At 36.5% G+C, this 18,552-nt stretch overlaps 1 protein-coding gene across 2 annotated transcripts in view; it reads left to right on the plus strand.

The window, feature by feature from the left end:
• SPPL2A (signal peptide peptidase like 2A) overlaps positions 1–18,248 on the plus strand; it is a 49,024-nt gene extending 30,776 nt beyond the window's left edge. The window contains exons 10-16 of one of the 2 annotated variants that reach the window (XM_082616890.1): positions 329–403; positions 4,193–4,249; positions 4,445–4,498; positions 4,933–5,035; positions 7,559–7,633; positions 9,410–9,570; positions 17,930–18,248. In XM_082616890.1, the coding sequence (XP_082473016.1) occupies positions 329–403; positions 4,193–4,249; positions 4,445–4,498; positions 4,933–5,035; positions 7,559–7,633; positions 9,410–9,570; positions 17,930–18,001 (597 nt within the window). In that variant the 3' untranslated portion in view covers positions 18,002–18,248. The remainder of the gene's footprint in view (positions 1–328; positions 404–4,192; positions 4,250–4,444; positions 4,499–4,932; positions 5,036–7,558; positions 7,634–9,409; positions 9,571–17,929) is intronic. The other variant, XM_082616891.1, reaches the window with a different exon arrangement.
• Positions 18,249–18,552: the final 304 nt, after the last annotated feature.

Consider the following 18,552-nt stretch of genomic DNA (forward strand, 5'->3'; position numbering starts at 1 on the left):
GTGACACGCAAATTCTTAGTTGCAGCATGCATGTGGGATCTAGTTCCCTGACCAGGGGTTGAACCCAGGGCCTCTGCATTGGGAGCGTGGAGTCTTAACCACTGGACCACCAGGGAAGTCCTTCAGTGATTTTTTTTTTTAAAGAGTGACTTAAAGCAGATAAAAGTTTGAATGTGATTTGTAGAATAAAACTACAAATAGTAATAACATTAAATGCCTTTAAAAAGTGTTTAAATGTATGTTACATGTTTATTTGTATTTGTAAAATAGTATCTCTTAATTTAGATATGGGAAGTTTGACCTTTAAATTTGTTTCTTTCTTCAACAGTCATGTGTGATACTTCTAAGCCTTCTCCTCCTCTATGATGTATTTTTTGTTTTCATAACACCATTCATCACAAAGGTATGATATTTTTGAAATCCATGAGAAACATGCTAAAAGATGAGAATCTTAAACATGCTCTTAGAGTATTGATTTTGCAGATGTTTACCACTGACTGAGTTTTAATTCTCTTAAGAGAATTATCATTGAAATTGGCCTTTTAGTAGAGGATATTTTTAAGCCTTTAAGCCATTCTGCTAAATAAAAAAATCTGTCCTGACTGATGTAAACATGAGAATATCTATAAATTTTCTTCCTACCCATTTTAAAGTAATTTTTCTTCTTATCGTAAAACTATAAATATGTGCTATAGAGAATATAGACAGCAAAAAGAATAAAAAAGTGTCATTGCTACTTTCATTTCTGTAACCCTAGTGTGAGACTAAGAAAGAGCACCACACTGAAAGTCTGAAGACCTCAAGTGTAGGTCTGTAACTTTATAACCCTGGGCTGCTAGTCACTTAGCCCTCAGTTTCCTAATCAGTTAGGTGAGGGAGTATTGCTAGCATTCCATCCTCTCTTTCCACCAGTAGGATTCTTTTGGTTGCCACTGCCAGAACCCAACCTAACCTTTCTATATGAAAGATGTCCCATCTACCCAGGACATGTGTAAAGGCCAGGGTGGGCCTGGCCTCAAGGGCACATACTCTTCCTTTCTGCTTCTGTCTATCTGTTCATTGTCTCAACTGGCTTTTTCCATGAGGTTAGAATCATACCACTCAAATATCTGTCGAATGTTGACTGATCAAAAATCTGGAATCACTTGTCACGTTTTAAATCTTAATAAATTCTGCTATGAATGAATTTGAAAGTAATTGTTGTAACACAAATAATAGTCCCTTCACTTATAAGTTATATTTGTTCTCATATTTGTATTTTTACTTTTCTCATGTGTTTTGACCCTCATAAGTGATCAATAAATATCCTTGGAATAAATGAAAGTAAATTTAAAAAAAAATAGGTCATCTATTCCCAGCTTTACCACTAGCTTCTCAATAAAAACCTGGTGCTGTTCTTAGAATAAGGGAGAGGTGTTGGATGAGTGTGGTAGTCCTTCGTTGCCCAGTTTTTCTACCTTGTGCCTATTCCTGTCTCATGAACATATTATTAATTATTGCTTAATTCTTCCACTTTCCCCACTTTGAGTCTTGCTTTGTAACTTTATATCATTTCTTCATCCTTTGTCACTCTCATATATTTAGTGTTTGATATTATAATCACCGCTTTTTTCCCTAGTAGTTCTTTATTCTTTAGCCCCTACTCTCTGTGAAATCTCTGCATTTCTGATATTTGCTATAATGGCATAAGACAAACATGTGCTCCATTGAAGAGCTAAAATTGCAACTAGGTAACAAATGTAGTTAACTGTCCCAAAACATTAGCACATTTCCATGCTTTAATGATGAGCCATCTGGCTCACTGACTTCATTTGCAATAGTAACCTAAAAAAGCATAGCACTAGTATTATGGATTATAACAAAAATTGTTAATTTACTAAAGCATATTTTAAAGTTATATCCAAAGCTGTTCTAGCTTGTGTCAATTTATTTGGTTAAAAAAATGTTTCTATAAGTCACTCCATCAGAGATCTCATAATGAAAGTAAAGCACTCTCTCTACAAAGGCATTTCCATAAGTCAACGCGAAGTCATACCATATGATACATATATTGCACAGTGGGCATAGCTATAAACTATAACTAAACTCTCTATTTATTTTTGGCTGCATTGGGTCTTCGTTGCTGTGCACAGGCTTTCTGTAGATGCGGCGAGTGGGGGCTCCTGTTCATTGCGGTGCTCGGGCTTCTTGTTGCGGTATCTTCTCTTGTTGCAGAGCACAGGCTCTAAAGCGTGCCAGCTTCAGTAGATGCGGCACATGGGCTCAGTAGTTGCAGCACGTGGGCTTAGTAGTTGTGGCGCGCAGGCTCAGTAGTTGTGGCACACAGGCTTAGTTGCTCCATGGCATGTGGGATCTTCCCGGACCAGGGCTCAAACCCATGTCCCCTGCATTGGCAGCAGATTCTTAACCACTGCGTCACCAGGGAAGCCCCTAACTAAACTCTTTAAAAAATAATATTTCCATTCTGTTTTAACACTAGTATCACTTTATAAATGCCAAACTTGTCGCCAGCAAACTATGTCCATTCGCTACACATAAAAAGTTTTAGTATTTTAAAGGTATATGGCAATAATAAAGATGTCTTTGAGTCTTCTTTCTTCTGTGCTTAGGGAATTTTTCATCTTCTTTTTTTCCTTCTTTGTTCCCAGTGACTAGGAATGTGATTTCTAGTAATCTGATCCACTGGAAAAGATTGAAGTGCTCTTTAGCGTTCACTGTTGTAGATTTACCTTAACACCTTCTTCTCAGTCTGGTTTGTTTGTTAGGCGACTCAAAATGAAAATTAGATACATGATTTCTGATTTTTGTGGTTTTCACTGAAAATTTCAAGGATTAAATATTAGACATTCTAAACATGTTCTTGACCCTGGTATTAGTAGACTGTTAATGAGCTGGCAGGACAGGTAGCCATAGGTGTACAGGTAATAAGAGCCTGTCTTCATTTTTTTTTTTCATCCACCACCATACTAGGTATAGTATCTTGCAAATAGTAGTTACTCAGGTAGATGTCTTTGAATGTATAAGAGGATGTCAATAATGGTCTTCAGTTAAATGTTTTAAATAGCAATTCAAAAATGAACCAACGTGAACTCTGTCTGGAAATTGAATCATATCATGGGAGTTTGCTGTAAAGAACTGCATTTAATATTAGTTTATTTTCATAAACTCCTGTGATTTAACCCTTCTGTAACCCGAAGCTTAACATGAGGAAAAGATTTCTGTAACTAAGGATTTTATCCTTCTTTCTACTCAGCTCAGGTATCAGTGGGTCTTAAAAATATTTTTAAGTCTTCTTAAAAATACTCAAGTAATTTCTCCTATGCACCCCACCCACATGGCAAATGGTATAGCTAATCAATCACATTTTCCTAAAATTCAGCACTTATTTATCTTCCGACTACCTATTTGGGGCATGTATTTATTATAATGTGAAGTGTAAGATGGGTGCTCATGCAGTGTTAGCTACATCTAAATGTTTTCCCTCTCCCCAGTAGATTTGGCTGTCAGGAAATAACTTTTTAATAAACACAGCCCACATAAAAAGACCTTAGGCATACACGAAGAAAAACTTCAGCTAAGGTTAATGTTTTGATTGGTGCATAAAAAGCAGGCAGGGCTGAAATTGGACAGGAGCCAGGATAGAGAAACGTTCTCAAGTTCTTTAGGGCTGGGTCTTTTCAAGTTTGGCTTCATTGTTATTGTGGTGAGTAGTCAGAAGCTCAAATGTAAATAAAGTTACCAATATTTATTACAAATCTAAATATAAAAAATTTCAATATTTCTTGTGTCTCTGTTCATTGTTATTGCTAAGAATGACTAAGGACACATAGTATATGACATAATGTAATTAAAAGCACTTAAAATTTATAGCCCATTAGAAATGCTAGATATTAGTTGTCAGCATAAATCAGTGCTCAAACTCAATTGAATAATCTTTGTGTGGTTTATCTGTAAGTTTCTGATAATTGTTGAGCTCTGATAAAGTGGAACAGCATGCTAGATGAAATTTGTTTTAGATGACTCCAAGTTTTGCTATCTACAGAGACCGTTTTAGGAAAAAATCAGTCTACAACCCATTTTTCATCAGCTTACAGTAGGCCATGAGCCATGGGGTCAAATCTTTCTTGAACACTGGCAGATTGTTCCCTTTAAGTGATTGAACAATTTATTTCACCTTTCTTCTCAATTTTAGAATGGTGAGAGTATCATGATTGAACTTGCAGCCGGACCTTTTGGAAATAATGAAAAGGTAGGGATGGCAATTAAATACAAATGGCTACCAGTGTATGTGTGTGTGTCCAGTTAATAATTTTGCCTTCTTGTGTAATTCATTGGTCACGTAGTGCATGTTAAGGTATTGTAAAGCTTTATTTCTCAGAAAATATAGCCCTTTTATTAGTTATTCTAAATTATTAAATACCTATTGACTTGGGTTTCATCCTAGAATGATGGAAACTTGGTGGAAGCCACTGCTCAACCCTCAGCTCCCCATGAGAAAGTAAGGATTGTATTTCAGATATGTTCATTGGACTTTAAATCATACCCTCTGAGACAAGACTCTTCTTTGGGGAAAAAAAAATCCAGATTACCAAAAAAAAAAAAAAAAAAGTTTCAAGGCCTGAGTCCTATTTTTGGTAAAAAAGGAAAGAGAAAAAGGTTAGATATGGGGATACTGGATTAATACTGTTAACCCTACATGTGTGTTGGGTTTTGTTTTTCCAAAACTACATATCTATTTCTTTCAAGCTTTCTATAAATTCAGAGTATATATATGCCTAATTTATGTTCTCTGATTCTAAGCTTTTCTAAAATGTTAATTCTCAAATGTTAAAACAATTATTCTAATATCAATCCTTCCATTTCTAAAGGTATGGGTAAAGATTCCTAAGAGGTTTATTGGTGGCCTCTTTTTTTTTTTTTTTGTAATTACAGTTACCAGTAGTCATCAGAGTACCAAAGCTGGCCTATTTCTCAGTAATGAGTGTGTGCCTCATGCCAGTTTCAATATTGGGTTTTGGAGACATTATTGTACCAGGTAAGTGATTGTTTGTAACAATTTGAGTGGAAATATACTGATGGTTTAACATTGTCAAATGTATAGTATCAAATGTCAAATGTTAAAAGTTACCTACTCTGTATTAAGTATTTCTGGCTATAGCTATAGCTGGGATCAGCCACAGAGACAGAGATGGAGAAAAAGTGTTTTGGCGGGTAGAAGATAAAGCCCAAATAGTAACAACCAAAGTATATCTTCCATGGCTCAAAAAGTGTCTTAGAAGAAGTAACTAGTATCAGTTTGACCTTCTTTCCCAAGAAAGTATATAACAAATCCCCTTTTAAAAGTTGAATTTAATATTACCAAATGTATCATAATAAAATAATAGTTATATTCTAGGAAAAGTGGTTTAGGAATACTAAGCAAGGTCATGACCAAGAGGAAAACATAGTAGAACAACAATAGCTTGTAGGGCACTATAATGCAAAAAAAATACAGCATGTGGTGGAAATTGGTCACCTTCTCCTAGCATGTCTTCTATGACAGTTATTGCAGTTCTGCATTATTTTCCTCACTGGGCTACCTGTAGAATAAAGTTAATCCCAGCCCAGGAATAATATAGTGTAGAAATAATTAATAATGTTTCTCAATCAGCTGAGAGTTTTTCCTTCCTCACTTTTCTTATAGTCTCCTTATGTACTAACTGCCTGTGGCTGGGTAAAGAGTACTGGCTCTTCTGAAAAAGCCCTTTCATTGACATAGTAAAGCTGGATGGAGAGATAAGCAAAAAGTGTTGCCGTGTGAGCTGGATGGCAAAGACCAGTGTAGCAGCTCTCTTAGCTCAGTGAGTCTCCATTCACATAATTGATTAAGTAGGGAAAGCATTCTGTTGAGTAAACTTAAGGTTTCTTGAATATCTTTAAACTTATCCCCAACTTTACCAGTCCCACACCATGTGCTATAAAAAGCACATAGCATAGAATTGGTGAAAACAGTGTGATCGTATGTAAATACTGCATTCTTGAAGTAAATGTTGAAGGTCACTAACAAATATTTCCCCAAAAAGCAGAGTTTTTGATAATATGTAACTTAATTCTAAAAGCTAAATTCTAATTTGGGGGGATGGGTATCACTGTTTTTAATGTATTGAAATGTTGATTAAACAGCAAATATAGTAAAAAACATAACAAGGAACTACCAAGAAAGATATTTGATTAATTATGTAAGGACCAAAACTAATTAACTGAAACAACTAATAAAGATAGTAAAATTATTTTCTGATTTTTTTAAGCAGTGGAATGTCATTCTTACTGTTTCATAATAGTGTTTAGCAAATAAATAGTCTGAGATTTCTCCTTTGGAGAGGTTCAACACATTTCTTAAATAGGTAATAAAATGTTTTTTTTTCCTGTATACTTGCATGCTTACAAGTTAGAGCTTATATTTCATTGCCATTTGAACTCTCTGTATTAAAAATTCCAAATTATTTTATTCTCCATGGAAAAGAGATTTCTTTGATCACAATTTGAAATTGTCTTCCTTGATGCTCTTTCAATACATTTTTTTTTGATGATACATTTAAAAATTTTTGTCAACACTAGAGACCAAATAGACTAGAGACATATACAGAATATTCCATCCAACAACAGCAGAGTACACATATTTCTGAAGCACACAGGGAACGTTTTCTAGGCTAGATCATATGTTAGGCCACAGAACAAATCTTAGCAAATTTAAGAAGATTGAAATCATACCAAGTATATTTTCTGACCACAGTGGTATGAAACTAGAAATCAGTAACAGGAGGATAACTGGAAAATTCACAAACACATGGATATTAACACACTCCTGAACAACCAGTGGATCAAAGAAAATATTAAAAGAGAAGTAAAAATGTGTTGTGAGACAAATGAAAAGAGAAGCACAACATTTCAAAACTTACGGGATGCAGCAAAAGCAGTTCTAAGAAGTTTATACTGATAAGCATATACATCAAGAAAATAGATCTCAAATAAACAACCTTTCTTTACACCTACAAGAACTAGAAAAAGAAGAACAAACTAAGTCCAAAGTTAGCAGAATGAAGGAAATAATAAAGATTAGAGCAAAAATAAATAGAGAACAGGAAAATAATAGGAAAGATTAACAAAAGTAAGAGTCAAATATTTAAAAAAATAAACAACATTGAGAAAACTTAGCTGGACTAACCAAGAAAAAAAGAGAGAGGATCCAAATCAATAAAGTTATAAGTGAAAGAGGAGACATTACAACTGATACCACAGAAATATTAGAAAAATTTCTCCATGACATGGAATATTAAGCAGCTAATAAAAATTATATCTTTAAAGACTGTTTAATGGCTTAGGAAAATGTTTAATACATGGTATTAAGTTTAAAAAAATCAGCATGTAAAATTTTGTCCAGAACTTGAGGTAGTTTAATGTTCTAATGATGCAGAAATGAAGGTTAGATACAATACAACATGTTCTGTTGCCATAGTCAACAGTTGAATTTGTATTCCTGTTGTTTTTTTTAAGAAAATAATGTAGAGTGTTTTTTTAGGCCTGTTGATTGCATACTGTAGAAGATTTGATGTTCAGGCTGGTTCTTCTATATACTATGTTTCCTCCACAGTTGGTAAGTTTTTGTTTTTTCTTTTTATTGTATTGAATTGTACTGTCTGTAGGAAAAGGTCTAAAAATAAGGAGTCCTGGATTCTAATTCTTCACCATGAATGAATCAGACATACTTTTTCCATCAAAAAGATAATTATACTTTACTACCTATATCACAAGGTTTTGGAGGTTTAAAAAGGAAATTATACCTGAAAGAAAAACTTTAGGTTCTACACATAAAATGTTTATTAAAGCACATGGCACATAAGTAGTCAATAAATTCTATAATACTAGATTTTTTAAAAATACAGTATAGGGACTTCCCTGGTGGTCCCTATACTGTTAAAGAATCCACCTTCCAGTGCAGGGGACATGGGTTTGATCCCTGGTCAGGGAACTAAGATCCCACATGCTGTGGGGCAACTAAGCCCACGTGCCACAACTACTGAGCTCACTCACCTCAGCTAGAGAGCCTGCTTACAGCAAACTACAGAGCCCACACACCACAACTACAGAGCCCATGCACCCTGGAGCATGTGTGCCACAACTAGAGAGAGAGAACCCGTATGCCACAGCTAGAGAGAAGCCCATGCGCCGCAACGAAAGATCCCGCATGCCTCAACGAAGATCCCACGTGCCGCAACTGAGATCCGATGCAGCCAAAAATAAATTAAATAAATAAATAAATAATAAGTCTTTAAAAATATGGTACAATAATTACATATTAATATAAATAAATTTATGGCACAATAACATTTCACCTGGGACAGCAGCGGTAGTTGTCACTCATCCTTTTATTTCTATTATCGAAAACAGGAAAGGGCTGTAAGCTAAAAAATACTTTTCTGCTTCTGAATATATCAAATAGATATCTCAAAGTCTACACCAAAGTTCTTTATTCTTAGGTAAATGGCCTGCACCAGAGCCATTTAGATACTGTTCTAGCAAGGTTTTCAATTCTACAGTGGAATTAAATCTAGTAAATTAGAAGTGTACATTAGTGGTAGAAAAGGGTGTTGCTAGAAATAGTTACCCTGACAGTAAGAAAGAACAGCTAAGTAAGTGAAAAGATGAAAAAGGGGAAATTATAAAGAAATAAGAAAAGCAGTCTGAGGCCATTAAGTATAGCACTCCCAAAAGGCATTAACATATTAGAGTCCAGCACCAATCAGTGTGATAGAATAAAATAACTCAATGAAAAGACAGATAATAGGACTGTCAACTCTGCTGTGTAACTTTGGGCAACTCACTTAACTTCACTGGTCCTCCATTTTCTCATCTATAAAGCAAGAAGGTGGACTGCATTGTCCATAAAGGCCCTTCTAGCTCCAATATTCTGAGACCCTGTGTTCATAATGAGACCCTGAATCATTAATAAAAGATCAAATGATGTTTGGTATGCGCTTGTTGAAGAAGACCAGGAAATATATAATCAATATTAGGAAGATTTTTCAAAGAAACCTTTAGTACCTACAGGTACAGATTTTAGTTACCTAAAATGTGGAACAATTCAACATCCTTAATAGTGGCAGATAATTGAGGCTTCCTTGAATTAGTATCTTTATCAATGATTAATGATTAGGGTAATTATAATGAAAACACTAACCAGGTTCCAAATTTTTCAAAAGCTCTGTAGAATGTCTCTCCTAACTACTGTCTAGGAAAATAATGAAATTATGAAAAGAAGTCATAGGGCAAAAACGTCCTTAGAAATATTCGAAAACCAGTACTTTAGTGACAGAGTTAAAATCCACCTTTGATAGCATATAGAAATTGATACTTGTTATTCTTCTTGCAGCCTATGCCGTCGGTATGATACTTACCTTTGTTGTTCTGGTGCTGATGAAAAAGGGGCAACCTGCTCTCCTCTATTTAGTACCTTGCACACTTATCACTGCCTCAGTTGTTGCTTGGAGACGTAAGGAAATGAAAAAGTTCTGGAAAGGTAGCGGCTATCAGGTATGTGCTTATATCTTGGTTACCAAGTTACCTTATGACACTGCCTAAATTTGGATGGGAACTGCTTGTATATATCAAAGCTTTTACATGCCAAAAAGTTGCCTTGAATTTGTCAGGATGTCCTAAGTTTTTTCCACTACTACCCCCTTACTGTTCACCTGCTGCATCATCAGTTCTCATCCCCACTGCAATCTGGTGCCAAAATTCTGGTGACTCAAGATAAAACTACCAAGAAGCATGGGAGGGCATCAGGGAAAATCAAAACAGCATTTCAACATGAGTTTTCAAAATCCACACAAAAGTCGCCTTCATGAAAGGTAAAACCCTTGTTTAAGTAATGAATTTTGATACTGACATTAGCTATTTATAGTAAGAGTCCTGAGATTTTGCAGATAAAAAGTACTCTCTCCAGCATCTAAATGGGCCTAATGAAATGAAAGAGGGCACTCATTTCAGATTTAAATAGATTAAGATTAACCTTTCTGTAAAATTCCTAGAACAGAGAATATCAGATACCAGAATCTATCATGTTTGAGTTATTTCTTCATTGCAGTTAAACCCCTTTCTTCTTTTCCTAAATGTTCTTGGTATTCCTGTAAAGTTTGTTTGTTTGCTTCAAAACTAGAGGGTTGGGAAACCCTTGCCTGTTGAGGTCATGGTCATGGCATTGATCCCTTCATGAGGCAGTTAGCTCTTCTTTGCCCTATTACAACAAACTACCCTCTGTCATCCACCCTCATGCATGCATGTCAGTGATCACATGAACAAAAATAGAGAAACTTTGGGTAGATGGCTGCAATTCTGTTAGTAGATAAACAGTTCAAAGTTCATATCCACCTTGTGGTTGGTTGTAGTGTCATCTTTATTTAACAAGAGGTGATTAGCACATTAAGTTAGACTACTATGATTGAAAAAAGCACCAGCTTAGAATTCTTTGGGGTAAGTCTTATAATTTCTTTGAGATTAGGATAAATACCTGCCTTTCCTACCTCACAATGCCATTGTCTCAACTTGTATTTATACACATAGAATTAGTTTATGACCCCAAGGTCCTGGACTAAACTCGTAAGACAGCTTGTAACTTCCATGAAGAGGACACCCACATGGAATGTTTTATAGATTCTGAAAAGTAAAAGTATGTCCTACAACACACACTCTAATACTTGTTTTGTTTTGTTTTGAATATTTATTTATTTATTTGGTTGGTTGTGCCAGGTCTTAGTTGTGGCAGGCAGGTTCCTTAGTTGCAGCAGGTGGGCTCCTTAGTTGTGGCTCATGGGCTCCTTAGTTGTGGCTCATGGGCTCCTTAGTTGTGGCATGCAAACTCTTAGCTGTGGCATGCATGTGGGATCTAGTTCCCTGACCAGGGATCGAACCTGGGCCCTCTGCGTTGGGAGCACGGAGTCTTAACCACTGTGCCACCAGGGAAGTCCCTAATGCTAGTTTTTGAAAGTCACATCCCAAGAAGTGCTCTTTGTCATCATTTTTAAAAAATAATTTTCTATTTCTTCACTTAGCAAATGTTTATTGAGCAGTTCTATTGAGCCAGGTACTGTTGTAGGTGCTGTTGATAAAAGATGAACAAGTTAGAAGCAGGCCTACTCTCACGGCCTCTTGAAAGTTAGAGTCTAGTGGAGGATACAAATAGAGTCACTAACAATAAAGTGTGATGAATGTTAGTTATGGCAGGTGCCATGAAAACTAGAAGTGGGACACCCAGTGCTTATGGTTTTGAGACAGTCAAAGGTGATTTGAGGAAGGGAAGCTTCTTAAAGAATGTTAAGTTTATGGGACTTCCCTGTTGATGCAGTGGTTAAGAATCCGCCTGCCAATGCAGGGGACAAGGGTTCGAGCCCTGGTCCGGGAAGATGCCACATGCCATGGAGCAACTAAGCCTGTGCGCCACGACTACTGAGCCTGCGCTCTAGAGCCCACGAGCCACAACTACTGAGTCCGCGTGCTGCAACTACTGAATCCCACACGCCTAGAGCCTGTGCTGTACAACAAGAAAAGACACGACAATGAGAAGCCTGCGCACCGCAATGAAGAGTAGCCCCCGCTGGCCACAACTAGAGAAAGTCCGTGCACAGCAACAAAGACCCAACACAGCCAAAAAGAAAAAAAAAGAATGTTAAGTTTATGTTGAGACTTTAAGACTGAGCCATGTGTTCCATATTGAGGGAACCATAACTTCAAAGGCTTGGAGGGAAGAGCATTGACAGATTTAGGAACAAAATGAAGTTTAGGATGGCTATCCTACTGAGTAAGAATAGGGGAGCAGTAGGAGATGAAAACTGGAGAAGGACGCAAGGGAAAGAGTCTGTAGGGTGTTGTAAGCCAGGTTCAAGAGCTTGGACTCTATCCTAACAATATTGGAGACCATTTTAGGAGTTTTAAGAAATCTAGAAAATGGATTGGAGGAGGGAGCAAAACTTGAGGCAGCTATTACAATTAGAAGCAGTGGTAGCCAGAATTAGAAAGGTAGTGAGATTGAGAGAAGTGAACAAGGTCAAGAGAAATTTAGAGGCATTATTATTTTATTTATTTATTTATTTATTTATTTTTGCGGTACGCAGGCCTCCTCTCCCGTTGCGGAGTGCAGGCTCCGGACGCGCAGGCTCAGCGGCCATGGCTCATGGGCCCAGCCGCTCCGCGGCATGTGGGATCTTCCCGGACTAGGGCACGAACCCGTGTCCCCTGCATCGGCAGGCAGACTCTCAACCACTGCGCCATCAGGGAAGCCCTAGAGGCATTATTAATGTGATCTGGTGATAGAATCAGTTTAGGGAGAGGAAGTGGAGTCCAAGATTTTTGGCTTGGGTAGCTGAGTGGGTGGATGGTGACACGACTCACTGAGATTAAGAAGGGCAACAGATTTGAGAGATAAGATGATGAATTCAGTGGTGGACATTTCAGAATACCTAGGGGACTACCAGGAAAAGAGAAGTAAGCAGTTGAATAAACATCTCCTGATATGCAGGAGACAGGCCTAGCTAGAGACAGAAATTTGGGAGTGTCACTAGCATACTCCGTGAGTGAGAATGTAGAGGGAGAAGAAAAGGCTCAGGACAGAACTGTGACCAAGAGGTTTCTCCTTTTAGGGGCACTTATCTTATTAACTGATTATGAGGCAAATTAGGACAAAGAGGATGAGCAACATGGCGAAACTTTGTTTAGGGTTAAAGTTTAAATTTGGGACAGTTAATGAGAGCACATGGTACTATCTTACAGAATTAAGTATGTTGTTATTTTCATCACCAGCATTTTATTTTTACTTGTAAATTTTTCCTTCCCCTTTAATGCAGCTTTCAGGGTCAGATGGTTTATTATAGCACCTTTCCTCCTTTCTCTCTCCATGCTTTTTATTGAGGAGAATGGGGATGGTAGGTAAGAATGGACTTCAACCAAGGGATGCATTTATATTCCCTATGAATAAGTGCTCTGTCCTGGACCATTCAAGTTTCATTCTTAAAAATTGTGACCTTGAAAGAAATGATGATTCTGATTCACAACAGCTACATATAAAGTTAAAGATCATTGCAGCTGGACACAAAGCCACAGTAAATAGTTACAGAAGGATGGACTCCAGGGCCTTCACTCTAAGACATAGACGCTAAATAAGACAGTTGATTGTAGGAAAATCCATTTTAAAGTGTCAAAAAATAGGACAATTTTGGTAATACACTTCTCAGTTTTGTAGTATGGTATCATAATTTTATTACATAAGACATTCAGAATATAAAATACCACATAGTAATAAAAAGCATGGAGTCTGGTGCCAGACTGCCTAAGTTTGAATTCTGATTTTGTTAATTATTAGCCATGTGACGTTAGGCAAGTTACTTAGCTTCTCGGTGCCTCAGTTTCCTCCAGTGTAAGATGGGATAATAATCAACCTGCTTCAGAAGGTTGTTGTAATAGATGCAAATTGCTTAGTACAGTACCTGGCATGTTGTTAGCACTATAAATGTATTTGCTATTATTATTTGTAGGAATTGAGTTTTTTTGTTTTGGTTTATTTGTTGGTTTGGTGGTTATTTTTCAATTCATTAACTGATTTCTACTTTCCTGGTTTGGATATTAAAACTTTGGGTCTTTGTTAAATCTGCTTCCTTTTAACTTATTTGTAAAAGGCCATCACAAGCCTCAGAGAAAAGATTTTGTTAAACATGGTCATTTTCCCACAGAAAATATTAAGCATGGACATTTCCTGAAATTTTAGGCAAGCTAGTTGCAGAATATTATAAACTGCTGCCAGGAGAGAGTCTATTTTTCCAAAAAACTAGCCTTTTTAAAAGTTATAGAATGTAATGCCTTCTGTTAATGTGAAAAAGAAAATCTCTCATTCCTTTTGTCCAACCTTTAAAGTCCAACTTAATTTAGCTTAAATATTGTCATTTGTGGAAGACAGTATATTATAACTTTGGCATCACTTCTGGCAAATTATTTAATCTCTGAAGACTCTTCATTCATAAAATGAGTTTGGATTTACAGGGAGGTAGGAGAATCTAATCTATAGAGGTAGGTTAGCCCAAAGCTTAGTGAGGCAAGTGGATGTTGAAATCAGATAAGGCTAGCAGAGGCTTTGGAAGTAGAACAGGGAACCTCAACAAGCTTGGGAAAATAAAGGGAGACTAGGTATGGACTCAGTGTAGGAGAGGCCTGAGAATCAGCCCTGAAGACAACCCTCAGGCCGTTACTGGTTCACCTCTTTGGCTAACAGTATAATAATCCTCTTCTCCCCCTACCTCCATTATCTCTTTCCAGAATATCCCTTATATAACTTCCAGCTCAAAATCTGCCTTCTCCAAGCAGATATCCAAGAGTTCTCCAACTGAAATCAGGTTCACCTTTCCCCATTTTTTTTTAGACTTTGACTTTAAATACTTATTAACACCTGCCTTGTAGTGTAGATATTTGTGTATGCTTCCCTCACTTAAGTTATTAGCTCCTAGGTGTTAGGAACCCACAGTGCTGATAACAGTGTTTTATACACTGTAAATTCTCAGTCTATGTTATTGAAATTCTTCATGCAAAGCAATTATAATGTTCAGTCCTTAAGGCACTGACCCTTAATCACTTTTGTGTGTGTGTGTAAGCTTCTGGGTTGTGTTTTAGCAGCCTTCATAAAATTACCAAAAATGTTAATAAGGTATTGTAAAAGTGTGGCACTTTTGAAACATTAAACTAGACATATCTCTACAGTCTTTATATATAACTATTTTTTGCAAGTGCCAAAAGTTTTTGCTACTGTTTTGAAAAAAAAATCAAATGTAAAGCAAATAGTATAAATTAAAATCAGAGTCTAACAGCACATTTTTTAATGCTGTTATCATTTGATTCATTCTAATGCCTGATATTATCATTGAGTGTAAGAGTAGTAGAAAGCAGGACTTTTCCACTGGAGATTTTTAAAAGTCATGGGTAGCCCTGATAGCCTTTTTATACTGTTTTCAAAGGGCAAATTATACCTTGTTTTTTGCTGAAACTTAGAGACTTCATAGAGATACTTTAGTATTTTACTTGGGAGTCATTCAGCCCTTCCATGAATTTCTCTAATCAAAAAAGTGAAGTTTCCTGTAGGATTTCAGTAAATGATACTAGTTTGGATATCTTAATTGTATATTCTTTTCTATAGCTCAAAGCTACTTACACTATATTTTTATGAACTATTTTTCTGGAGTGCTTTAAGAGCTACAATATTCAGTTTCCCTTATTTTATAATGAGTGTAGAGAAAATTAAGGTGTTTTTTCTCTAAGGAGAAAAATGAAGCGGTGGCATAATTACTTTGGCATATAGAACAATTAATAGAAATCAGCCTTTGTGGAGAATTTTTTTGTTTCTAATCCTGAATCAGCGGAGTTAGATTTATGCAGCAACCTCCAATGGGCTGTTTTACTCTGGGTGGGAAGTAAGTTTTCAGTTTGTTAATATCCAGTAAACAGTGGGTTTGTCTCTGTTAAATGTCACTAGTGCTTCTAATTATTTTTAGAAGTCACAAGCTGTAACTGACAAGTCAGAATACAGAGATACTTAGAACAACTCTGCTGTAGTATCAACAACTCTCCAGTTACTGCACTTTAATGAGCATTTTATTAGGCTGTTTTTGGAGATTGGTTCAGAGCTATCAGTAAATGCCAGGCTAGCCGACCCAGTTTCAGAGAACATTTTTTCTAAATTGAGCTTGCCTATTTACAAATATTAAGAAAAAAATTTACATGAATTTTCTGGTTAATTTTATTATCTATGTTAATTTTTCTTGTGTTTTTAAAATCCTATTTCAAGTTTGCTCTTTATTTTTCTGTGTTGTTTTTTTTTGAAAAGTCAGTAAAGAAAAGTAAACACAGAGTAGAGATGTCACTTCTCAATAAGTTGATTTTACAAGTTTTTTTCTTTTTAACTAATATATTTCTATATTTAGAGATTAGATTACAGTGCCAATGAGGTACCAGAGGATTAGGAAAGAAGAGGCACATTATAACTTAGAGTTATGTAGGCTATTATTTCGTTAGGTTACAGTTACCAGGATCAGCAGGTCTTGGGGAAGAAAGAGGGTTTTTCCCCAACATCCATTCTGCAGTTCTCTGTCTGCACAGCTCCAGCCTCTTACACCGGAGTGTCTATAAATTGCTAGAAAAAGAGGGGGGCTAAATATATCTTATGTGCTTCTTCTTTCCTTCTCTCATTTAAATTGTGACTAAAATCAGCTCTTCAGCAACTTTGTCTTTTGTGTTACCTATCTTGATTTGGTTTTTATGCGCCCCCCTGCCGACCTACCGCAGAAGTGCTATGAATATGCAACTACATTAATCTAGGGGATATCTTTGGCAAATAGAGGACCTCAAAACTGATTGTTTAGGGGCTTGAAATGACTCACAGAGCATCAGCAGGTTTGGGTTTTATAAGCTGTCTCCATCACTTGAGACAGTTGTCAGCTGAAAGCCTCAGCTCATGTTTGTATTCTTCTTTGTCTGGCACGTCCAGAGACCCCATTTGGAAATTCTTGCTCTCTCTGCTTCCTCTTCCAAAAAACACTAAAGCTTTTAGAATCAGTTTATAAAAATGGGAACATTTATCTTGCTTGTCTTCTACTTCTTAATAAAGGGGAAGGGAAAAACTACATCACAATACTTAAATCTAATCACCAATCTAAAAATCTTTGACAATCTTCAGAAAGACATTAAGTACTTTTTCTTTTCCTATTTTTTTATAGGTCACACTTAATTTTTTTTAAATTAATTAATTAATTAAATTTTGGCTGCATTGGGTCGTTGCTGCACGTGGGCTTTCTCTAGTTGCAGTGAGCAGGGGCTACTCTTCATTGTGGTGTGCGGGCTTCTCATTGCAGTGGCTTCTCTTTGTTGCAGAGCACGGGCTCTTGGTGCGTAGGCTTCAGTAGTGGCCCGTGGGCTCAGTAGTTGCGGCATGTGGGCTCAGTAGTTGTGGCTCATGGGCTCTAGAACGCAGGCTCAGTAGTTGTGGTGCATGGGCTTAGTTGCTCCATGGCATGTGGGATCTTCCTGGACCAGGGTTCGAACCCGTGTCCCCTGCATTGGCAGGTGGATTCTTAACCACTGCATCACCAGGGAGGTCCCTTTTTTCCTATTTTTAATTAGTTTTCTCTGAAGAACAGGGTAAAAACACTGAAAACATTTAAGTGTTTCTTCCTTCATTCCCAAACATGCAAAGATTTTTATGAGAATATGGGAGGAACTGAAGTGATCATTTGAGAGAAGTTCAACTGGTAATTCCCCTAAAATAGTCTATGGCAAGTATATTCTTGTTTTTGTTTTCAGATATCATTTGACTTTTAAGTACCTTTAATATCTTTGCCTTAGTAGAAATTTTTGTCATACAGTCTTTTTAATATTTTCATGTATCATTTTTAAATGATCCTAAGGTCAGTTCAAGGTGTCAACCAGGTTATACTGTCCCTGAACCAGCTGGTATTCTCACAGTGATTTGTGGTGCCATTTTTAGTTTTTCCACCTTGTAGGAGTGGACACTGCTTGGAATAGTGTCCTGGAATAAACATCAGGAATATCTTGTGATGGATATTCCCACTGCCATGCAGGGCAGTATTCATATTGGGAGATGGAAATAGTGGAAGATCCAGAGAAAGCACTTATCAGATCGGCCCTAGTCTAATGATTAAGCTTCCTGAAAGAGTCATTGTCACTCTGAGCATGTCCTTCCTTAAGACTGTGGATGTTGAAACAGTACATTGCTCCAAAAGGAGTGCTCGGTTCCATGGAGCACTCTATGTCTCTTAAACACTGGGACTCCTTTTGCCAAATTAGTGAATACTGGGGACAAGTTGAAAATTTGCATTTCCTAACATCTTTTATTTATGCCTAGATGATGAACCATCTGGACTCTGCAACAAATGAAGAAAACCCTGTGACTGCTGGTGAACAGATTGTCCAATAATAATATTATGTGGACTTGCAATAATGTGTCAATTGATTTTCTACAAATAGAGTTGGCCGTTTTAAATTGGCTTTTGAATTGACAATCTGAAAGAAACTTCAATGATGTGCTTGCAAATATGTATTTTTAAGAGCTGGTACTGACGACTACATGATAAGTAATTAAAATACATTTGCTTTAAACTATGTTAAAGTTGTGCCTTCACATTAAATAAAAGCATATGGTCTGTGTAATTTTCAAGATGTAATATATACAGTATATTTTTCTAAAAAAAAAGTCTTCACCCACCCCTGTACTTTTCTTACTGAAATCTCTTTCTTTCAACTCTAATGATAGTTAAAAGTATTTGTCAAAGTGAGTTTCTGAGCAGATTTTACTGTAAAGAATTATGCAAATTTTATGCTCTATAGAAATAACTGTTTAAGACCATGTAAGAAGGCAGTTCAGCAATGGAATTTTAGACCTTTTATCACTGCAGAGGTTAGAAATATATAATTTGGGAATATAAATAAATGTGTATTTTTGTAGCATAAGTTTTTAAAAATCCCAAT

The sequence above is a fragment of the Mesoplodon mirus genome (genome assembly GCF_964341445.2).
Source record: "Mesoplodon mirus genome assembly, chromosome: 4".
Classification (NCBI taxonomy): domain Eukaryota; kingdom Metazoa; phylum Chordata; class Mammalia; order Artiodactyla; family Ziphiidae; genus Mesoplodon; species Mesoplodon mirus.